The sequence below is a fragment of the Falco naumanni genome, chromosome 13 (genome assembly GCF_017639655.2).
Source record: "Falco naumanni isolate bFalNau1 chromosome 13, bFalNau1.pat, whole genome shotgun sequence".
Classification (NCBI taxonomy): domain Eukaryota; kingdom Metazoa; phylum Chordata; class Aves; order Falconiformes; family Falconidae; genus Falco; species Falco naumanni.
In genome coordinates, this window is record NC_054066.1 from 1428049 (window position 1) to 1449182 (window position 21134).

The following is a 21134-nucleotide window of genomic DNA, read 5'->3' on the forward strand; positions in this document are numbered from 1 at the left end:
GCGAGTCATGAATATGGGATGAGGCCGGGGCCGCGGCCCTTGTCATGCGGGCCCGGCAGGCGGCGGGAAGCGGCGGCGGCGGCGGGGCGCGGGCCGCAAGATGGCGACCGCCATGTACCTGGAGCACTACCTGGACAGTGAGCGCGGGGCGCGGCTGCGGCGCGGCGCTGGGGGGAGGTGGGCGGCGAGGGGGGGCGGCCGGGCCGGGGCCGGGGGCCGGGGCGGGGGCGGCGGCGGCAGCGCGGGAATTAGAGCTGCGCCACGGGCTGGGCGGGGGGGGCGGTGCCGCGCCGCGTCATCAGCCGTGGCCGTGCGTCACCGCTGCGCGCCGGGGGAGCGGCGCCGGGCGGCCTTGGCGGGCCGCGGGAATGGGCTGGCCTCTGGCAGCCGGGCACCGCCGCGCAGGGCGGAGGGGGCGGGTAGCGCTCCCGGCGGGCGGCTCGGGCCCTGGGGGCGTTGGCTCCCGCGCAGTGCGCGGCCCCGCCGAGGCCCGTGTGCGGTGCGGCACGGCGGCGGGCAGCGCGCCGCCTGGCAGTGACCGCCACCGCGCAGGCCGCGCTCCCGGGGCGCTCCCGCTCAGGGGGGACCGCTCCCGCGTCGCCCCGCGCCAGTGCCCCGCGCGTAGCTGCGGGTGGCCCCGCCGCTGCCCCGCCAGGGGGGCTCCTGGCCCTGCTGGGCGGCCCCTGTTCCCCGCCGAGGAGGGCGGGCTGCCGTGAGCAGAGCAGGCCGCAGCCTTTCTCGGCCTTGCCGTTTCAGGTATCGAGAACCTGCCCTGTGAGCTGCAGAGGAACTTCCAGCTGATGCGGGAGCTGGATCAGAGAACTGAAGGTGTGTTCAGGTATTCTGGCAAGCAGAGTCTGAGAGAGGGCCTCCACCTGAAGAAGGGGAAGAGCCCTACGGAGACTCGGCTTTAGAGAGCACGTCTCCCCTCTACTGCTTTTCTTTTCCTTGGCCGGAGTGCTGTGCAGCGTTTGTTCCTTTTCTGTGAGGGCTACAGCTCGGGGGACTCGAATTTTTTTTCAGCAGTTATGTGCTAATTTGTAGTTGTGCGATCGCTTTACCCGGTGGCCCCATGGCTGACCTTACTTGCACGCAATTCTACATCTGCTGAGCTGTAGACTATTCTGTGTCTTGCAAGATCAGTTTTTTTTTTCTTTTTTGAGGTTTGTGTTAGTATCTGTTTGCACATTAAAGATTTTCAATTTGAACCATTAGAATGGTAAATGGCAGTGCAGCAAATACAAAGTTGCGTGTGTGGGAAGAGAGCTGAAGTTTGTGAACGCGTGGGTTTGGGTTTTGATCTTAACCGTGACTCCCCCTTCCCCCCACGAATTAACTGTAAAACACTTCAGAAACTGGAATCACACTGCAAGTGTAGAAGAGTGACTACCTTGAACTTGTTGTGTTTTTTTTTTATTAAGGTAAATATATTAAGTAATCAGGGGAAGTCCAAAAACTGTCAGGAGTAGTCTTCTAAATACCATGATGGAGGTACAAGAAAAAACCACCTTGCTTTGGCAGACAGCTTTCTCAGGTGTGTGTATGCTTTGCTTTTCAGATAAGAAAGCAGAAATCGACAGTCTTGCAGCAGAATACATTGAATCAGTGAAGAACATGTTACCTGAGGAGCGAGTGGAACACCTGAAGAAAATCCAGAGTGCCTACAGCAAATGTAAAGAGTACAGTGATGATAAAGTCCAGCTGGCCATGCAGACGTACGAGATGGTGAGGACTGCGACCAGCGAGACTTTTGTAAAAATGGCCATACTCTGGAATGGAGCCGCTGTTGGATGTGGAAGACCCTTCCACAGCATCTGTTTTCCCTGACGTTTCTGTTTTGCTTAGATATCCTACTGAAACAAATGACTAGTCCTTAAGCTTACTTTTCTTAATGTTGCCATCCCCAGAAAGCCTCCTTTTGTGTTACCAGGTTTTGTGTCTAGTAGGCTTCTCTTCTGGTGAAGAGTTAGTTTATCCCACTTGGAGTTGCTTGCTTGGAAGTACCTCTCCGCTGTGTAAAAGTGCCGGTAAATTTACCCACCTCCCTCCTCCCTTGCAGCTTTCTTGTCACCTGATAATTTATTTAGGTCTGGCCTTCGTCATAAGTAACATTTTTGAAGTCACCTTCAATACTGTGTTGTGGAGGAATGGAAGAAAGTCTGCTCGATTACCTTGGCTTCCAAATGACAAAAGAAAGCAGACCCGTCAGTTCCACCATTCTGGTTGTATGGACCTGATGGGAAAATCTCATTTCTTAAGATGCAGCTTTCCCCTTTTTTCTTCTTTGGCACCTACACCTGTGTCCATTTAGCTGTCCGTTGAATAATTCTCTCTTTGTATTTTATCCCCTAGATAAAATTTGAGTGGGGGGAATCCTTTTGAGTATCCTTGATGTGTTTTGTCCAGCTTCTAGAGATGCTTTGGGTTCTGCTACTGCTGCAGCTGCAGGATGTTTTATTGCCATCAAATGCTGCAGAAAAGGAAATTGTTTCATGGGAGTTGAAAAGTGCCCTAGATAACTAATGTGATGACTAGGTATTGCAGCAACACAGTTTGGGGGTGATGGCTTAACATACCTTTGCTACTTCTCTGTCTGTAAACCACATTATTGCAGCCAGGGTGGTGCAAGTTACATGTGTTGACTTGGTACTGGAGATAGTCAGCAAGAAGCCTGTATTTTTTACTAAATTCCTTCAAATACGATGCCAGTGCAATACCAGTAAAAATAGACATGATCTCACACTCAACACATTTTACGGACAGTAGTTGAATAATGTATTTTGAAAATTGCAAGAAAAACCAATTATTTTTTAATATCTCTCATTGTCTTGTTTTGTTCTGCAAACCGTTAGTTTGAGTTGCTTTGACTGTCCTTTATGCCACCTCCCTTTTCCTTCCTTTCTTTGTAGAGGGATTGGGTCCTCTTGCTTTTGCCTATTGTTTTTTTCTCTCCACCTTAACTCCCTTTGTGTGTACCATTTCCCTTTTTCCAGTTTGGTACCCTTTTCATGCCGTGCTCTCAAGTAGCGTACTCTACTCCTGTTCGTGCCAATGACAGCCAAGTTATTAGACCTTCCTGGTTTTGTTAATATTTTTTTTTTTAATCAGCTTATGGTTTCCTGTTCTGTGCAGGTGGATAAGCATATCCGCCGGCTGGATGCAGACTTGGCAAGGTTTGAAGCAGATCTGAAAGATAAACTGGAAGGCAGTGACTTTGAAACCCCTGGATCTCGAAGCCTGAAAAGTGCGTAAATTTTTACATTTGACAGTGTTTTCCAGCACTGAGGTTATCTAACCAGAAGGGCTAAGATAGAAAGTAGGCTGTTATTTCTGGAGGAAGAATTACACAATAATGTACTTCTTCACTTGTTTTTAACGCTCTTCAAGTATTCACAGTGTTCTGGTGGGCAATAAATAGATGAAGAAAAATGTAGTGCTGGGATCTGACTTGCTGCCTCTGCTTGCCAAGATCATGCTGAGGTGGCCCATGGTTACTGGTGGTAAGGAAGGTGCTGGCCAAGGGGGAACTAACTGTAACAAAACAGAACTGATGTTCTTATGGCTCTCGAGTGTAACAGTCTTAATTTCAGGCTTGATCAGTTACCGTGTAAGTTCTAAGCTCTTTCTGAGAAGAGAAGATTGGCCTTTTTTTCTCCTTTTACCAGAATCTGAATACTAATCAAGCTGAGAACAGCAGGAGAAATTAGGAATTAAAGGAAAGTACCAGTGCCTGTAATGTCTACTGGAAATCTCATGTGATTACAGTGAAATTCCAACATGGTTAACAGCAGCAGAACTTTATGCCTTTGCACTATGAAATAAGGGTGGATCAAGGATGTGGAGATAAAAGTTGCATTAGTTATTGAGTAACCAATTAACTGGCTGAGTGTCTAAGAATATACTGAGTTTAAAAAAAAAATTACAGCATGTCTAACCAAATATAATGCTATTTATATCTTGCGCAACATTATGGACTAGCATTGTACTGCAGTGATTTAACTGCCAAAACTGCAAACACAAGAGTCTGGTGCTCAGTAGTGCTACTTACCAATTTGGCATATTTGTGGCATAAAAATGTGTTCCGTAATCAGCACTCATACTCAATTACACATGAAATACGGATGTCAAACCAATAAATGCATCAAAAGAAAAAGTACCTGGGGATGTTTCTGCTGTTCAAGTAGGTTGAAACAGTGGGGTTTTTTTCCTTTATAGAGGGCCGAAGTCAGAAAGACAAAAAAGGCTCTCGTGGTCGAGGCAGGCGAACGTCTGAAGAAGATACACCAAAGAAAAAGAAACTCAAAGGAGGGTAAGGCACGCCCAGTCACAGCTCTGGTGACTTTGGCTTGACACTTCATGAATTTTCCACAAGCTCATGTTACCCTGTTTATGACTCATGTCTGGATGGTGCACAGTGTTAGGGTGTTCTGGTCTTACTCTCTTTCATTAATGTCCTGCTTAGGACAAGTCAGCTTTGTTAATTGACTTGTTGGCATGTGGAAGCTCAGCATGCTTGGAATGCCCTCTGACTGGAAGGACAAGATCAGCGTCTCTGTTGCTGTTGGCAAGCAGGGAGAAAATAGCTTTGATTTTCGTCATGTGGCTATTTTTAACAGTTGCTTGTGGTTTGGATTGTAAAAAGAATAACTTCCCCATCAGGACAAAAACTGATGTTGTATTGTTGTTCCAGAAATCTTGGAGAATTTTGAGGATTGTTTTCAAAGGATTGTGTCCTAGATAATCTTGAATAATCTAATTTGCTTTTGTGAAGCAAGGAAGAAAGCATATCCCCTCTGCGGTATGATTTATATTAAAGGTGCTCTGTTGATTCTAATATTTTCAGTTGGCAAAATGGGGGGGGCAGAAAACTAAAAATAGTTTCCATTGATCATTACTGACATATCAACTTAATGCATTCTTGTCAGAGCAAGAGGGTTTGCTCATACCCGATGATGAGAGAAGAATATATATTAAAAAAATTTGGGGGGGAACAAAAGTCAGATTCTTCTGTCCACAAGCCGAAGTGATCTGTATGTCAGTTTTGTTACTGTAGTCGTGGCATCCACGAATCATTTTCTTAATCCTTTATAGTCAATCTACTGTTTTGTGTTTGATCAGGCCTACCTTATGATTTCAGTTATTGGATAATATGTGATAGTGTAATCTAAACTCTAAAGCAGGGTCAGTGTGTTTTAGGGAAGATACTGTTAAAAACTAATTTTCCCAGGTGGGATTTAGGTCTTGGAAACACAGTGTTGCCTGCAACTGGAAAGTGTCAATCTGTCCATGTCCACAGATCTGAGTTTGCTGATACCATCCTGTCGGTGCATCCTTCAGATGTCCTAGACATGCCAGTGGACCCCAACGAACCCACCTACTGCTTGTGTCACCAGGTGTCCTATGGAGAAATGATTGGCTGTGACAACTCAGATGTAAGCACTTGAGATGATTCATTTTCAGGTGTTCACTAAATCACAACACTGTGAAATCTGCAGGGGGGGTACTTGCTCAGTTAGATCATATAAAATGAAAGGAACATGCCCATGGCAGGGGGGTTAAACTAGGTGATCTTTAAAGGTCTCTTCCGACCTAAACCACTGTATGATTTGTGAAATGCTAAGCTTCTCCTCTGTTGGTTTTTCCATTCTGTTTTGCAGTGCCCGATTGAATGGTTCCACTTTGCTTGTGTGGACCTCACCACCAAACCAAAAGGGAAATGGTAAGCAGGACATCATACAGCTTTTAGATTTTTTGGGGGCTATTTGCCTCACCAAGAATCACAGTAAGAATCAAAACACCATTGTGACCTTCCCTGATAAGAGAAGCTTTGCTCCTCATCAGAGGGTTTGCATCCTCTATGGTTTGGGATAGTGTTTGTGCAAAGGAGAAGTACAAGGGGAACCTTCCTCCTAAGGTCTGCTTCCGTGGTAGTCTTAAATTCTGGTGGGAGCAAAACAGGGACCTGGGCATATGCAAAACTGCATGATAAACAGAGCAGGTTTTGATCAAAGGCCTGTGTAAGTGTGTATGTGTTACACCTCAGGTTTACTGTATTGTTGCACAGTTGTGGCTCTGGTTAAAATAGAGATGTGTATTTTTATTTTTTTTTACTTTTGGAAGCAAAGTTTGAAGACTGCTCTAGTTGCGTCTCATCTTGGAACGTACTTACGTGCTTAGTTTCTATTTAATGGACTGCTTTCATCTGAATAACGAGGTGCCTGTCAGAAACGGGCTTGAGTGAACTGCAGTCATGGGAGAGAGAGAAAGGAACGAGTTGGAGAAACGTGTATCTTTTCTTTGGCCTGTAAAGGAAGCTTGTGTGACAAATCGGGTGTATCATAGCTGTGAGGGGCTGATGAGGCCTGGAAGCCACCTGGTCCTCTCTGACACTCTGTCCAGCCAAGCTGATGCAGTTCCTCTCCTATTTGCCCAGCCTTGCTGCACGTAATGAAAAGTATTGCAGTTACTTAAACCGGCTGCTTTTAAACTACCCCTCAACCACTCATTCCCAAATAATAAAAAGAGTTCTTGGGCTGTGTGTCATTAACTTCAGGACCTAATTAATGCCTGTTTTTCTCTGTAGGTTTTGTCCTCGTTGTGTTCAGGAAAGAAAGAAAAAGAAGTAAGGAGTAGAGGAGAATACATCCTCTGAGGCAAGAAGAGTTTAATATATTCATTCATGTTGCAATATTATCTTTGATTATTTTTTTTTTAACCTACCCTCCTTTTTCTGGTATGATATTTAATTGTCCAGTGGCCAGTTGTAATTCCTGTTCTTTCATAAGAAAATTACTTTGGGAGGGAGTCCCAAATCCTTTTGCCACAGGGATTTTATTTATGTTACACTTGGCACAGCACTGAAATTGGTGTTACTATGAAGTGCTAGGGCAGCCAGTAGCTGTAGTCTCTGCTAGTTTATAGGAGTCTGAAACTACATAAGGCATTGCAGGATACATACCTGTATCCTCAGCGTGGTACATCACCGTCATCGGAATAGTTTAGGCCTGGAGCTTGGTGTGGCAGAGAGCAGGGAATTTTCTCTGATGCAGCCTGCATGAAAGAAGTGGGCCCCATTGTTTAGGGGCAAAGTCCATTTGTTGTGCAGCTCTGTAGTACAGAAAGGAACAGGAAAGCTAGCTGGCTGTTTCCACTGTCTGCTTCCTCAAAGCCAAGTGCTGTGCTTAGTTTCGACAGGGCAGGGGTGGGGGAGAGGTAAGAGCCCACCTCTTTTGGGGAGTTTCTTCTGTCCACCTTTGCACTGCCTTCATTTTACTTGATCCTTGTCCCCATTCACATGAACCTTAAGGGAAGCAAACCATTTCACTTTTCACCTCCTTCTAGAAAAGGTTTCTCTTTTGGGGAGATAACCTTTAAATAGCAAAGGAATTGTCCTGCAATGTTTGTTAGTGACAGCAATACTGAGGGAGGGCATTACCTTTCCTGGCTGTTTCCATTTCTCTGAAGATCCTTTAAAGTACCTTACTGTGAAGATGAAACCTACAGTATTTTTATAGAGATAGAAGGTCGGATTTATTCATAAAATAAGATGAAGGCCTGATTTTTGTTATTTGTGGTTGTCTGGGGTAAATCAGGCAAACAGACTTTAGGGGAAAGGCTCCCTAAGGACAATATAGAATCCCATGGTGGTGTGGCAAAGCTGAAAGGCAGCCATCTGATAGCTTGGGGGGGTGCTGAATAGTGTTTGCTGTGAAGCACTGCTGTTGAAAGCCATTCAGCAGAATGTTTCAATACAACTTCTTGTCTTGTTATTTTAGCTAGGGTACATTTGCATGTTCTTGACTTCGTTAAGCTGCATTTCAGATTATGAATGTGAATCCTTGCTGATCCTTGCTGTCGTCGCAGTGTCAGTCGATGCAGCAGAAGGAAGAGAAGGAACTCGGGAGTAGGAAAAAAAAAGTCTTTATGGTTGGGTTTTTTCCTTCCCCCGAGTTATAGTGGATGCAGAAGTTGAGGGAAGAGCAGAGATCGCTCTTGTCTCCATATGTATCTGCTGCATTATGGGGCTTTCCCGCCTACAATAAAAGATGCTGGTGGAGAGTGTGTGGGGGAGAAGCCCCAAACCAAAACCTCCTGCAGCATCAGGCACCAGGGTTCATGAACTTTGCTGCTGTGATCCCTGATGGCTGTTGGTGGCAGAGCTGTGAACTACTTTGCATACCATTGTGCAGGAGCTGTTGGTATAGACTGCTGGAAAGGCATTGAGAAACTTCCAGATAAGCTTTTCTTCTGCTGTAAAAACAGTCTGAATAAAGAGCAGAAAAAAACGGCTTCTGTTCAGATTTTGGCATTTGTTTCTAAGAAAAAAAAAGATTTTTCCTTGTTATACTGACCCTCTTGCTTGTATTTTGCAATGAAAGAAAGTAGAACACAGCTCCTGCCAGTTTTGCTTCCCTGCTTTGCTCTGCTGGGCTTTGTAGATGCTGCAGGTATGTCAAGACTGATGTAAAAAAAACCTCTTGATACCGAGACAGCTCTTCTGTGAACATTTTGGTTTATTGCATCTGCTATGGAAAAAAACCCCACAACAAATCAACCTGTCTCCAGGGTCCTATCATTTGAAGTGTGATACTGCTCCTGTCTCGGCTACATTGCATCACTCCCTGCATTGTATCTGAAGTTTCCATAGTCAATAGGAGTGATGCATGTTTGTCACTGTTGCTGTTGTAATAGCACCCGGAAAGCCGGCAGACAAATGAAAAGCAGATTGCTGGAGGGAAAGAGGAGGAAAAGCACAATCCTACAAACCTGACCTTAGACGTAGTCAGCCCTCTTTTTCTTTCCACCTCTCCTCCTGAGAGCAAATTTAATCGTGATACCTCATGAGCCAGCCTGTAATTCTGTAACCAGTGAGCGAGACCTGTACCTCGTTGACGTGCTACACTGGAGTAATGCAGGAGCCTTACTGCGTCCTGACGCCTAAATGTTGATGTCATTTCAGGTTTTATTTCCCCCTTCCGTCCAATTGTATAGGACTTTTTTTTTTTTTTTTTTTTTTTTTCTTACTTGCCCCTCCCCTGGCATTATTAGTAGTGGTATGTCCGTAGATTAAGCATTTGATTTGAAATGTGCTCAAAATTCCACTGCACCTCTCTGGGAAGCATGGAAGTGTGCAGCTAAGGATGAGTCGGTGTAAAGCTGACTGCCCTCAGCTCAGGAATGATGGTCAGGTAGGACAGCAAAACGCAGTTTGTTAGCACGTGCTTTCTGGGGCTGGGAAGAGCAGACATTTTCCTTTTCAACCAGCAAAGAAAAAAGAAAAATAAACTCTGGGTGTTAGCATCAGCCCCCAAAAGAAAGGTAGTTTGCTGGGAATTGTGAATAGCGTGAGGCACAACATACTCACAACGCAAGGTCTGTGACATGTCGGAACATCTGACATGCAATACCAGCAATAAACTCTCCTGCTCAGATACCAGTGCAGGGGCTCTGGCGGTTCGAGAGCATCTTCTGGCCGCTCACGCCTGGCTTTAGAGATTTTTTTTAAAACCCCTTATAGACAAATACCAGTAGCCTTTTTTTGCTTACTAAAGGATTGAAATCTTTCTCCTGAATTTTGAATGTACAGTGTTAAATATACTTTCATGGAGAAGGGTGAACAAGACTGTGATATGTAAAGGAATGTTCCACTAAAGATTGTCGGGACGCCTGAGCGCGTACCCTGTGGGTTCAGCTTTATCCCAGCTCATCCAAACTGGAGGTGAAAACGACTTTAACCTGATTGTTCTATTTTTTAAATGAATTAGATCTATGTTCCCTTTGTTAATGGAAGAGAATATAAATCTTTTTATTAAAAAAAAAAAGGAATGTAAAGTAAAAATGTATATCTGTATTTTTGGATCATGTTATAGATGATGGATATATTGTTATAAATAAAGTATTTTTGGGAACAAAGACGTACGGGAGCGTGCTGTGGTGCCGCAGGAGTGCTGGTGGGTACGGGGCGGGGGTGGCTGCGCCGTGGGGGCCGTGCCGGGGCTGCGGGGACCCACGGCGGCTGCGGGACGCGGGGGGGGGGCCGTGCTGCGGGACCCGCGGGGGTGGCTGTGCCGGGGGGGCGCTGCGGCGGCCTCCTGCCGCCAGGTGGCGCTGTGGCGCGGGGCACATGCGTCGTGTGCCGAGGGCCCCGCGGAGGCCGCGGGCGGGCGCGCAGCGGTTGGGCTGGAGCCGCCCGCCCCCATGGCCGCCCGGGGGGTGCCTGAGGCTGCCGGGTGCCGGCTGCGGGAGCGGCTGGCCGAGGCGCTGGGCCCGCCCGCCGCCGGGGGCTCCGTTGCCCCGGCGGTAGCGACACGCCGAGCGGCCCGGCCCGTGCCGCTCGCGAGGCGGGGCGGGGCCCTGCGGGGGCGGGGCGGGGCGCGGGCCGGGCTTGCGGGGGTGCGGGCGGCCATGGGGCTGGCGGCGCTGCCCCGCGGGCTCGGCGGCGGCTGGGCGCGGCTGCGGGGGCTGACGGGCCGCCCCGGGGGGACGCCGGCCCGGCACGGCGGTGCGGCTGCCCCGGCGGCGCCGCTGCTGTGGCCGCGGGGGGCGGCGCGGCCGCGGGGCGAGGGGACGTCGCCGGCAGCCGCCCCCCGGCGCCGGGAGGTGACGCTGACGGGCCCCCGGTACGGCGTGCGGCGGCGCCCGTTCCGCGCCCTGTCCGGCCGCGACCTGGCCGCCCTGGAGCGCCTGGTGCCGGGCCGCGCCGTGACGGACGCGGAGCAGCTGGCGCCGTTCAACGTGGACTGGCTGCGCTCGGTGCGGGGTGAGCGGGGCCGGGCCGGGGTGTCCCGTCCGCGGGCGCGGGGAGCTCCCCACGGGGGACGTTACCTGCCACCGGCCGTCTTTCAGGCTTGCATTAAACAAAAAAATAAATCTAAGCCCTTTTAACACACTAATCATTTTTTTCCCTGAAACAAGTTGATTCAGGTCACGGTTTTGGCTGAACTGCGGGGAACAAGTGTGCGTTTTCTGTTGCTTTTGTCAGATGTCAGAGGCCTAGAACCTTCCATGCCGCCCTGCTGCCAGCCAGGCCGCCCTGTGCAAGCAGCGTGCACAGCGCTTTAAGGGAAAGGCCGCTGTTGAAAATGTTTGTTTTACAAGTGTTTAAACGCGGCTGCCCCGCGCGCGGCGGGGGTGGTGGTGTTCTGGACACGATGCTTTACCAGCTTTTCTCTTCCCGAGCTCTGCAGAGCCCACAACTTGCCCGGTGAGCCCCTTGCTTTCATTGCAGGCTGTAGCAAGCTGATGTTGAAGCCGCAGACAACAGCAGAGGTGTCCCAAGTGCTCAGGTAACGGGCACCTCTTCTGCTGGGCTTTGGGGGGGGGGGGGGGTTAGGGATGCTCCGGAAGGCGAAGGGAACTTCTAGCTGTTCAGATGCTGCTTGCTCAAGCACTGGAATTAATGGAGGTGGTTTCTTCTTGACTCCTTGCCTTGTGGTGGAGCTCTGGTCGCTTCAGCTCCGCGTTCTGCTCTTTATATCCCCGGTGCCCTCGGGCTGCCCCGCTGCTTCCTGACATGCCTCTTGTTCCAGCTGCTCCCTGCCACAGGAGACGCCGCTGCTGTTGCTAGTCCAGGGGTACGCGTGTACCGGTGGGTAGGCAGTGTGGCTCATCTGAAAAAAACACAAGTTCCTCGCTAGGTGCGTTGTCACTTAGGGAGCTGGAACTTTTCAAGGCAAAGGCACTCCCGCCTGTGCCTTGTATTCCCGAGGCCCAGTGCTCTCCCTGGCCCTCGGCTTCTCTGGGGTGGTGGTATCACGTCGGTGTCAGGCAGAAGCAAAGGCTGAACTTATAATTTGTTTTACAAAATAGAATTAATCTTTCCTGGCCGGTTGTCCTTGCGGTGGCTAAGTGGGCAGCAGCAGACTTCTGAAATCAGCGTTGATGTCTTTTGAGTAGAAGGGTCCGAAGAGCCCGTAGTGTGGGGGAGAGAAACGGAGGTGGGGAGAAATAAGCAAGTGGATTCATTATCGATGACTTTTATGCTCTACGGAATTGTCAAAATTAGACACTGTACCAGTGCTCAAGGGGAACAGTCGTGTTGAAGGATTTGGGAAAGTCTTGCTGAAAAGGTAAAGAAGGTTAGGCCAGAATTCAGCAGTTTGAGGAGTTAATGTTTAGTCCGCGGTAAAAAGGCTTCCCTGGTTCGCTGGTGCGAGCGCAGCTCCAGGTGAGCATCAGTATGCAGGGCGGCTGTTTTGCCTGAGAGCTGAAAGCTGTATGAACCTGCTCCTACTGGGTTAAAGTTAAAGTTCCCCCACTTTAACTCCTGTTAAAGCGGGGAATTTAGAGCGCGGTAAAGTCAGGGCTTCTGCGGTAACTGCCGGTGCGGCACGGCTTTGTGCCACCCGTTGTGCAGTAACTTCTGTGAGTTTGGAGAGGACGCGATGGGTGCTGCTTTGCAGGGCTATGGCAGGCTGGGCGGTGAAGCAGCTGAGGCATTGATGCGCGTGCTTCGTTGCTTGCAGGGCATTCATTTCTTGAGGGGAGGAGGGGGGCAATAATGTCTTAAAGCACTGCCAGAGCTGGTTGTCTTGTCAGAGCCCGCTGGGGAAGCCGAGTTGTTAACAGAGATTGCTGTATAAACAGCTTATGTGTGAACAGAGGGGGTGGTTGTTTCCAGATTTGTTGTGGGGCAAATCTGTAGGTGCGCACAGGGGTAGCCCCAAGGGTTTGTTCCTTTGCTCAGCGCCAGGCTGAGTTTAGTAAGTTGTGCTTTCTCGCTTTTGCAGTGACGCTGTCCCTTTGTATCAATTCAATCTTTAGGCCGAACGCTGCTTCATTTTAAGGAGTGGTGAGCACTGTCGCAACAGTAGACATCCACATGGAAGCGAAACTCTTCTCATAGACTGGATTATGGCCTTAAAACGCATAAGACTTCAGAAACCTTTTTTCTTCCAGGTACTGCTATGAGAGGAACCTGGCAGTGAACCCACAGGGGGGTAACACAGGCCTTGTTGGGGGCAGCGTGCCTGTCTTTGACGAGATCATTCTCTCCACTGCTCTCATGAACAAGATCATCAGCTTTGACAAGGTGTCTGGTAAATATTGTAGAGAGGTGAGGCACAGAAGCGAGCCCCAGGCCCTAGACCAGCCATTTTCCTGGGAACTGGTAACTATAGGACCAGCAAGGTTCAGCCCAGCATCATCATAAGGGGGGCATCAGAGGTTTGTTTCATCCAGGCTTCTGCTGCTAATGTAATCCTAAGATTATAACAGTAGCAGATAGAAAAATACATCTGGTGCCAGAAAGAGGGAAGAGAAACATGGTCTTCCTGTTACCCGTTCCTAAATTAAATGAGAAACCCAGCGTGTGGAGCAGAATGACAGTGTTGAAGAAGGCACCTGATAACTACACTAGCAGAGGGAAGAGGGTGGGGGAAACTTAGAAGTTGTTTGGGTTTGGAGATTTAGGAATCAGACTGGTATTTCAGTTCTTAAAACAAAGGGGGGGTGGGGGGGAAGAGAGAGAGAGAGAAAAATATTTAATGTTTTGCCAGTCCAGAGTTGTGGAAGAGCAGATAGTAAGGCAATGGCCCAGCTCCCCTAGGCTTGAGGAGGGGTAGGACAGTGCCCTGCAGCAGGCACAAACTTCTTGTGCCTTTAAACTGAATCCCAGAAAGTTTTGGAGGAACAGGTGGTTGTGTCTGCTTGTACTTACCCCGCCTCTTGAGGGGGCACCTTCTTCTTGGGCATCAGCTTGTAGCAGGATGTTTGTGTTTCAGGGATCCTTGTGTGCCAAGCTGGCTGCATCTTAGAGAAACTCAACGAGTACTTGGAGGATCAGGGGTTTATCATGCCGCTGGACCTGGGAGCGAAAGGTAGCTGTCACATCGGTGGCAATGTGGCCACAAATGCTGGAGGCTTACGGCTCTTGAGATACGGCTCTCTGCGAGGGACAGTGCTGGGACTGGAAGTGGTAAGGCAGCGGTACCTGGCAGGTCCCTTTGGTGTTTAAACCTTTACTCCTTACTGTTTCCTGCTGTTGTAGCCCTTAGCTGTCCGTTACACAGACGCGTTCCTCTCAAGACTTCCACTCGTAACTTTCCATTGTTTGGCTCTTTGGAGAAGGGTCAACAAGTGTCTTCACGTGTGTAGCATCTGTTATTGCTACCACGGTTCCCAGCTTCGTCCTTACTGGCAGAAGTGACATTAGGTGGTTTTCTAATCCAGAGCAGTGAAAAGAAGTTAGGGAGAGATCTGACGATCCCAGGTTACCTGCATGAGGTTGGTTCTCTGTGGAGCAGTGAATCTCTGGAAGGCACTGTGAAATCCATCCTGCAGCACGCTCTTCCAGTGGCTGCTGGCGTTCTCCTAGAGTCTCTGCTGTTCCTCAGCCTGCTTCTGCCCTACAGGCCTGTGCCTCAGTGTGTGAAGGCCGGGATCAGTGGTTCTGAGAGATCTTGGGAGCAGGGAGCTAATAGGAAATAAGTCGGGTAGGTAGCAAAAGCCTAGTTTGGTTTTATTGTGCAGGCCCAGAAAGGGAGCTTTTGTCTCTCAGGTTAGCCCCTCTAGTGTTGAAACAGCCTTCAATAGCATGTCTTGGAGACATTCAGCCTTGATTTAAGGCTCAGGCGGTGGAGAGCTTACTTCATTCCGGTTAACTATGTTCACTGTTTCAAATATTGTTCCTTGTTTCTGTTGAATAACGGGAGCTAGGGCTGCAAAGAATTGCTTATCTTCTCCACCGCTGGTAAGAAAAGCAGAGCGAACTAGGTCTTCTGTTATTACTTGTCCTGCTAGAAGATGTGCAAACAGCACTGTAAAAAAAAAAAAAAAAAAGCAGCAGAAAACTTTGGGGGAAGATTCAGGTAGGTTATAGAGAGGAGGAAGAGCTGGGAATGGAGAACGGTGACAAGGCTGTGGGAATGGGCTGCAGGCGGTGTCCGCCGCTCGAAGCTGGCGGCAGCTTTTCATCAGCTCGGTAGTCGACGAGCTTATGCCGGCAGATTCCCACAGGTGCTTTGACTGGGTCTCTCTATTCTGTGTATGTCAGGTGCTGGCTGACGGCTCGGTTCTGGACTGCCTGACATCTCTGCGCAAAGACAACACTGGCTATGATTTGAAGCAGCTTTTCATCGGATCTGAGGGGACCTTGGGGGTTATCACTGCTGTCTCCATACTCTGTCCTCAGAAACCTAAGGCTGTGAATCTGGCATTCCTAGGTAGGGGCTGGTATTAATCATGTCACAGTGAGTTCGGAGGCTGGGAAGGGAACAGGAGTGGGGAGGAGCGAGCACAGGGCAGCCGGCTGAGCTAGGCTGCCGGCACCAGCTTGTTGGTGAGAGGTGTTACGGTGCTGTACGTTAAAATACCTGTGCGTGTGTCTTATATCTGTGGTGTAAACGTGTAAAGTACTTGCCAGGGTTGCCCTGCGAGGGAAGGGGAGCCAGGAGCTTGGCAGGATGAAGAGGCAGGCAGGGCAGTGCCCTGAGCCGTCTGACAGCGCCTGGGCTAGGTGGGCAGGGCAGGGCAGGGCTGGTGACACTGCAGCCGCGCGAGTCCGCAGTGACAAGGTGAGGCTGGGAAGTCAGGTCTGCAGCTCGGGGTCTGCCTCGGCAGGGCATGGCCAGGCACAGGTGCTCAAAAGCTGCTTCTCGGTGAGCCTCAGTGCGTGCCCCCCTGCTGGGGCTTCCAACAGAGCTGGTTGTGGGGACCTTCGCTGGGGCTGGTGTTTTTCTCAGCAACCTCCAGGGTTAGCAGGGCTTCTTGCACAGCTTGCTCATATCAGATGTGGCCTTAAGAGCGGAGAGCTAAACTCCTAGGAGGGGATAAGTAGACTCCAAATGCTGACAGACCTGTGGAATATGTGCAGTGGACTCCAGAATTTGCCCGGACTCTCACAGCAGCCTTTAAATTTCTCTTGGGCTGCCATCTGAGGGTGGGACAGACGTTTTGGTATGAGCTGCCTTAAGAGGGTTCGAGAGGTCTTTGCCACAGCAAAACCTAATTGCTATATCCTTCTGCTCTGAAACCTTTCCCAGCTCAAACTTAGAGGAATTACTGATCTGAACCCACGCAGGCTAGCAGTTTACATCTTCTGGAGATGGGAAAGATGACTTGAAGCCTGATAAACGTCTTTAAACTTTTTATAAGGTTTTGCGGGGCTGTTTTTTTGTTCCTGATTCCTGTCTGTGTTCTGTCTGAAGGGTGTCAGAGTTTCGCTAAGGTTCTGGAAACATTTACAACCAGCAGAGCCATGCTGGGAGAGATCCTGTCTGCCTGTGAGTTCATGGATGAGAAGTGCATGGAACTGGTGGAGAGACATCTCAAATTGTCCAACCCATTGACAGGTACCAGTGTAATTCATGCCGTAGAAAGAGGCATTGTACTGCTTGGGGATTTTTAGCCTGATTTTCTGTATACATGGTCAAGGAGCGTGTGGGCATACCTCACAGTTTTTGGACCCAGTATTCAGTTCCAATCAGGTTTGGTGGAAGCCTTTAAAGATAAGATTTTCTAGTTCTGCTTGTTCCCACAAAACTGCTGGTTTTCTGAAAAGTGGTGGCAAGGTGAAGGATAGAGCATGTGAGTGAAGTGCCCTACAGATCAAAGATTGCCAATTGAGCTGCCCTTCCACCTGGCACCAGAGAAATCTGGGCAGTAGTGACCTCATGAAATGTGCCAAGCTTGGGAAAAGCTCCAGAACGTGTGCTAAATGGCTGTGCTTTTACCCCAGAGCATCTGCTTATTCTGTTCTTCCTCACTTTCAGGCAGCCCTTTTTACGTTTTGATTGAAACTTCAGGCTCCGACTCAACCCATGATGCAGACAAATTGAACAACTTCCTAGAGCAGGCCATGACTTCTGGTTTGGTCGCTGATGGAACTGTGGCAACGGATGCTAAGAAAATAAAGGCAAGTCATCATTTCCTCTTGTGCAAATCTTTGACATGATTCTCCACTTGGATTTGAATTTTTAATAGGAAAATGGTCAGATTGATGTCTAGCGTAAACGTCCTTGAGTGATGTGGTAGCTTATTTGGCATATTGAGTAAGAATGCTGAGAGGGTACTTATCGCTGCTGGCTCTTCCCAGAAGGCCTGAGTATTTGGGGTTTCAGTGGCTGTTTCCCCTTTTAAAAAGATCAGAATCATGAATTGCATCTTCCAGTAGTTGCTGGGGTAGGACCCAAATCGCTCGCTGACAACTCAGCTTCTGGTTTCGACAGTTTTCAGGCAAAGTCGTGTAGGCCAGCCTGACAGCGGTGCTGGAGCCAGAGGCGCTGGTGCTAGCGAGCAAGACAGACACAGTGTCTCAGTGAAAAGGACAGTGATTTCTGTCTGCCCAGAGAACGTGGGTCTCTTACAGTGACCCGTGGTTCTTCCAGCTCTGGTTCCCAAACCAACCCTTGCAGATCAGTAGAGGAGGCATGTCCTCACTTCTTGGGAAAGCCAGAACAGCTTTGGAGAGGATGCCCATGCCTGTGTTCTTTTTCTCTGGGGTACTGTCAAGCTTGAAGATACGGCGTGTCACTTGACTGTACGGTGCTGCCAGCAAAGCATTATTACTAGCTTCCGAGAGGCAGAGGGTGTCGAGGGAAATCAGAAGTTGATGTTATATGCAAAGAATCAAGGCTGGTTTTCCCTCCATGCCACAAAGCATGGAACTCAAGAGGTTTTTTTGGTTTATTTGGATTTCTTTGATCTTTGATTCATCAGACACTGTGGAGCCTGCGGGAGAGGATTACGGAGGCCCTGACTCACGATGGCTGTGTCTACAAGTATGACATCTCTCTCCCTGTGGGAAAGCTGTATGATCTCGTGATGGACATGAGGGCTCGGCTGGGCCAGAGTGCCAAAAACGTGGTGGGCTACGGCCACTTGGGTAAGCGTGGATGCTGGGAAAGGATGTGATTGCTCTTTTGTGCTCCAGGTTTTGCTGTGCAGCTTCCTAGTAGTTCTAAAGGTGGTTTTTAGATTAGTGAGCAGCACAGACGAAATAGCCGAGAGCTGCCAGAAGAGGAGGGTGCATAAGGATCTTTGTGATTGCTTTCAGACTGTATTCCATATATTAATGGCAGGTTGCTGGCCAGCCAGGCACTGAACTGGTCATTTGTATCCTCGTCATGGTTTAACCCAGAGGTCCTCAAACTTTTTAACCAGGGGGCCGACGCGCGGATGAAGTGGCAAGAGGTCATCTGCGGCTGCTTGGTTCCCCCCCCACAACCCCCGGCGGGGGGGTTCTGTAAATACGGGGGACTGGATTGAGGACATTGGGGGGCCGTACCCAGCCCGCAGGCCGTAGTTTGAGGACCCCTGGTTTAACCCCAGCTGGTTACAGAGCCGCACCCGGGCACTCGCTTGCTCCCCACCTGCAGAATGGGGGAGAGAACTGGAAGGGTAAAGTGAGAAAACGTGGGCTGAGACAAAGACAGTTCAATAAGTAAAGCAAAAGCCGTGCACTCAAGCAAAGCAAAACAAATTCATTCCCCACTTCCCATGGGCAGGCAGGTGTTCAGCCATCCCCAGGACAGCTGGGCTCCATCATGCATAATGGTGTCTTGGCAAGACAAATGCCATCACTCCAAATGTCCTCTCCTTTCTCCTCCTTACCTCAGCTTTACATGCTGAGCACGATGCCATAGGGTATGGGATATGCCTGGGGTCAGCTGTCCCGGCTGTGTCCCCTCCCCAACTCCCTGTGCCCCCCAGCCTCCTCGCTGTGGGGTGAGGGGCAGAAGAGACCTTGGCTCTGTGTAGGTGACACTCAGCAGTAACCAACGTCCCTGTGTGACCAGCAGTGTCCTCAGCACAAACCCAAAGCACAGCCCCATCCCAGCTGCTATGAAGAAATGTAACTCAATCCCAGCCAAAACCAGCAAGAAGCTCTGTACTTTCTATTTAAGTATGCAGGTTGTTTAATTGGACCATCAATTCAATTAATGTACTTAGACACATTTGGTAGATAAACACCTAGCTTGTCCAAAGTTATTAGTTCTGTTGGAAAACAATTTTTCTGAGCCAGTAACCCTCCAAAAGAGAGTAATAAAGGTAATGCACATAAAAAACAGTACGTTGGTCAGAATGCTTTGAAACTAATTTGGTTTTGCAAGCAGGTAAGCTTAGCAGAGCTATTCTGTTTTAAACTAAAAAACACACACACAAAAAAAACCCAGAACACACTTCAGCACGCTTGATTTGAGATGATCTGGAAGACTGCATAACAAATGCTGCCTGTAGTAGCTCTTGCTATTGAGTATTAAGCTGCATACTGCGAGGGTTTGCTGGGGTGCAGGAAGAGGTTCTGGAGTGAAAATGAGTAACTTGTGTTTATCTTTGTGTGTTTTCTCTCCTGAATACCCAACAACTATGGGCTTAATCGAATGCCATCACATGCAAGTAGCAAAAGGAGAAAATGTTCTGCTTGCTTTGTTTCCATTGATGCAGTGCCAAAGTGCGTTTAGAACATTGCACAAACATAACAGGGAGAGAGAAAGTGATGAAGGGCCATATTAAAATCTAATGATCATTATGAAATACCATTGCGGCAGTCTTCAGCATGCCATCTCGGTAGTGGGGCAATAATTAATGCAGCACAGTTTGAATTTTAAAATCACAAGAGTGGGAATTTGAAAGTAGCTTAACTGGGAACACTTCCTCAAGTATTGTACTGAAAGCATGGAAAAACAAAGATCCCATTTGAATTATTTGTGCATGGAGAGGCTGGTGTTTGTAGAAGGACAGTGAACTTGTCCTTTTTCGCAGTCTGGAGACTAACAAAGGCACTGTTGTTTGCGTACGTGGAGGAGGCAGTAATGAGTCTCCATTGCAGGGCTACTGGGCTTTTCTTGCAGACCCACCTCTGCGATGTTTTCTTCCAGGAGATGGAAACTTGCACCTGAACATCACAGCAGAGTCCTACAGCCATTTCCTGCTGGATGCCATTGAGCCGTATGTCTATGAGTGGACTGCAAGGCACAAGGGTAGTATCAGCGCAGAGCACGGACTGGGCTTCAAGAAAAAGCAGTACATTCATTACAGCAAACCCAACGAGGCGATCTTTCTAATGCAGCGTTTCAAAGCCATGTTAGACCCCAAGGGGATCCTCAATCCCTACAAGACTCTGCCCACCAGTTCAGAGAGCAACATGCACTGAGAAACCAGCAGATGCCGTCGTGGGAAGATGGCATCTCTAGCCCAGTAACTGTACTTCAGCTGATGGATCAAGCGAGCACGTGGACTGCTCCTTGTTTTACTTCTTTAGTGTGATGGAACAAATAAAGGAACGTGGATCCTCTTTTCAGGGGTGCCTGCTCTTTCTGAAGAACGCATTACTGGTTTTGACCATGTGGGTTTCCTATTTGGTCTGAACACTGAAACCAAGCGCACGGATAGCGTGTGTGGATATTCCAGCTCTTCCCCCTTAGTTTGCTCTGATTTATTAGCGAAGTGACACCAGCCGGAGGAGGCATTTCCTCACTTGAGGTGTCCAAGTGAAGCATCAGAGGCACAGGAGAAGAACCTGTGGATGCTATGCTGACTTATCCAATATTGCTCTTCCTTTCTTGTTTTGATCTAATATGCTTGTCGAAAAGCCCACAACAGCGTCAGGGTATGGCCTGTTTAGTGATGCTACCTGCAGGCTGTCCCCGTTAGGCAGGGGTGGTGGTGGTGTCCCGTGTAGAAGGACTGGCCAGAGAAGAGACAGTGCCTGGAGACCTAACTTGTGGATAGCATCAATGGGAGGGGAAACCCCAGCAGCCAGGCTGAGGGGAGGGATCCCCGGACATCTGTCTGGCAGGGTCAGGCGTCAGGCATGCCGTTGTTTCCTGCTTCCTTGTCCTCCACTTGGTTCTTGACAGCAAGTCTTGATTTGCTTTCGTGGAGGGCAAGAGCCGTTATTCTAATGATTTACAGACCTATGTAAAATCTGTATCCCTCCCAAGCAGCAACCTAGGTGAGGTGGGGTGGAGGTAATGACAGCGATGTAAAAATCACCCGGAGGTTTCCCCACGCTTTGCGCGTGGTGCACTAAGGCAGGAGGGATTTCCGTACTAATTCATCTTCCTGCCTTACCCTGCCAGAGGTGGTTCTGAGGTTCCCTGGCCAGCGGGCAGGCTGCTGCCCACATCCAGCACCCTGCCTGAGTTGGTGAGGCCACAGAATAATTCAGGCAGCTGTTACACAAAAGCAGCTTG

General features: G+C 49.1%; 2 protein-coding genes across 6 annotated transcripts; both read left to right on the forward strand.

The window, feature by feature from the left end:
* The first annotated feature begins 2 nt into the window (after nt 1-2).
* ING5 (inhibitor of growth family member 5) lies at nt 3-12981 on the forward strand. 3 transcript variants are annotated; one of them, XM_040612805.1, is made up of 9 exons: nt 3-137; nt 757-828; nt 1559-1725; nt 3133-3244; nt 4216-4309; nt 5297-5432; nt 5658-5719; nt 6584-6653; nt 12898-12981. In XM_040612805.1, the coding sequence occupies exons 1-8, from the start codon at nt 101-103 to the stop codon at nt 6624-6626; spliced, it is 723 nt and encodes a 240-aa protein (XP_040468739.1). In that variant the 5' UTR covers nt 3-100; the 3' UTR covers nt 6627-6653; nt 12898-12981. The 3 variants fall into 3 exon arrangements, with proteins under 3 accessions (XP_040468739.1, XP_040468738.1, XP_040468740.1); XM_040612804.1 differs by lacking the exon at nt 12898-12981 and having other exon boundaries at nt 6584-9914; XM_040612806.1 differs by lacking the exons at nt 3-137; nt 12898-12981 and adding an exon at nt 340-365 and having other exon boundaries at nt 6584-9914.
* Nucleotides 10695-20233, forward strand: D2HGDH (D-2-hydroxyglutarate dehydrogenase). 3 transcript variants are annotated; one of them, XM_040612800.1, is made up of 9 exons: nt 10695-10752; nt 11228-11285; nt 12898-13037; nt 13722-13915; nt 14993-15161; nt 16146-16289; nt 16710-16852; nt 17656-17821; nt 19818-20233. In XM_040612800.1, the coding sequence occupies exons 2-9, from the start codon at nt 11242-11244 to the stop codon at nt 20090-20092; spliced, it is 1275 nt and encodes a 424-aa protein (XP_040468734.1). In that variant the 5' UTR covers nt 10695-10752; nt 11228-11241; the 3' UTR covers nt 20093-20233. The 3 variants fall into 3 exon arrangements, with proteins under 3 accessions (XP_040468734.1, XP_040468735.1, XP_040468736.1); XM_040612801.1 differs by lacking the exon at nt 12898-13037 and having other exon boundaries at nt 10742-10759; XM_040612802.1 differs by lacking the exons at nt 10695-10752; nt 11228-11285 and having other exon boundaries at nt 12943-13054.
* The last annotated feature ends 901 nt before the right edge of the window (nt 20234-21134 follow it).

Bases quoted from the DNA above. Each gene is read 5' to 3' on its own strand.
- ING5 (XM_040612805.1), top strand. From the start codon at position 101: ATGGCGACCGCCATGTACCTGGAGCACTACCTGGACA. The intron at 1,726-3,132 runs GTGAGGACTGCG...TGTTCTGTGCAG, and splicing joins CCATGCAGACGTACGAGATG to GTGGATAAGCATATCCGCCG. The intron at 5,720-6,583 runs GTAAGCAGGACA...TTTTCTCTGTAG, and splicing joins ACCAAACCAAAAGGGAAATG to GTTTTGTCCTCGTTGTGTTC.
- D2HGDH (XM_040612800.1), top strand. From the start codon at position 11,242: ATGTTGAAGCCGCAGACAACAGCAGAGGTGTCCCAAGTGCTCAG. The intron at 13,916-14,992 runs GTAAGGCAGCGG...TGTGTATGTCAG, and splicing joins CAGTGCTGGGACTGGAAGTG to GTGCTGGCTGACGGCTCGGT. The intron at 16,853-17,655 runs GCAAGTCATCAT...TTGATTCATCAG, and splicing joins CGGATGCTAAGAAAATAAAG to ACACTGTGGAGCCTGCGGGA.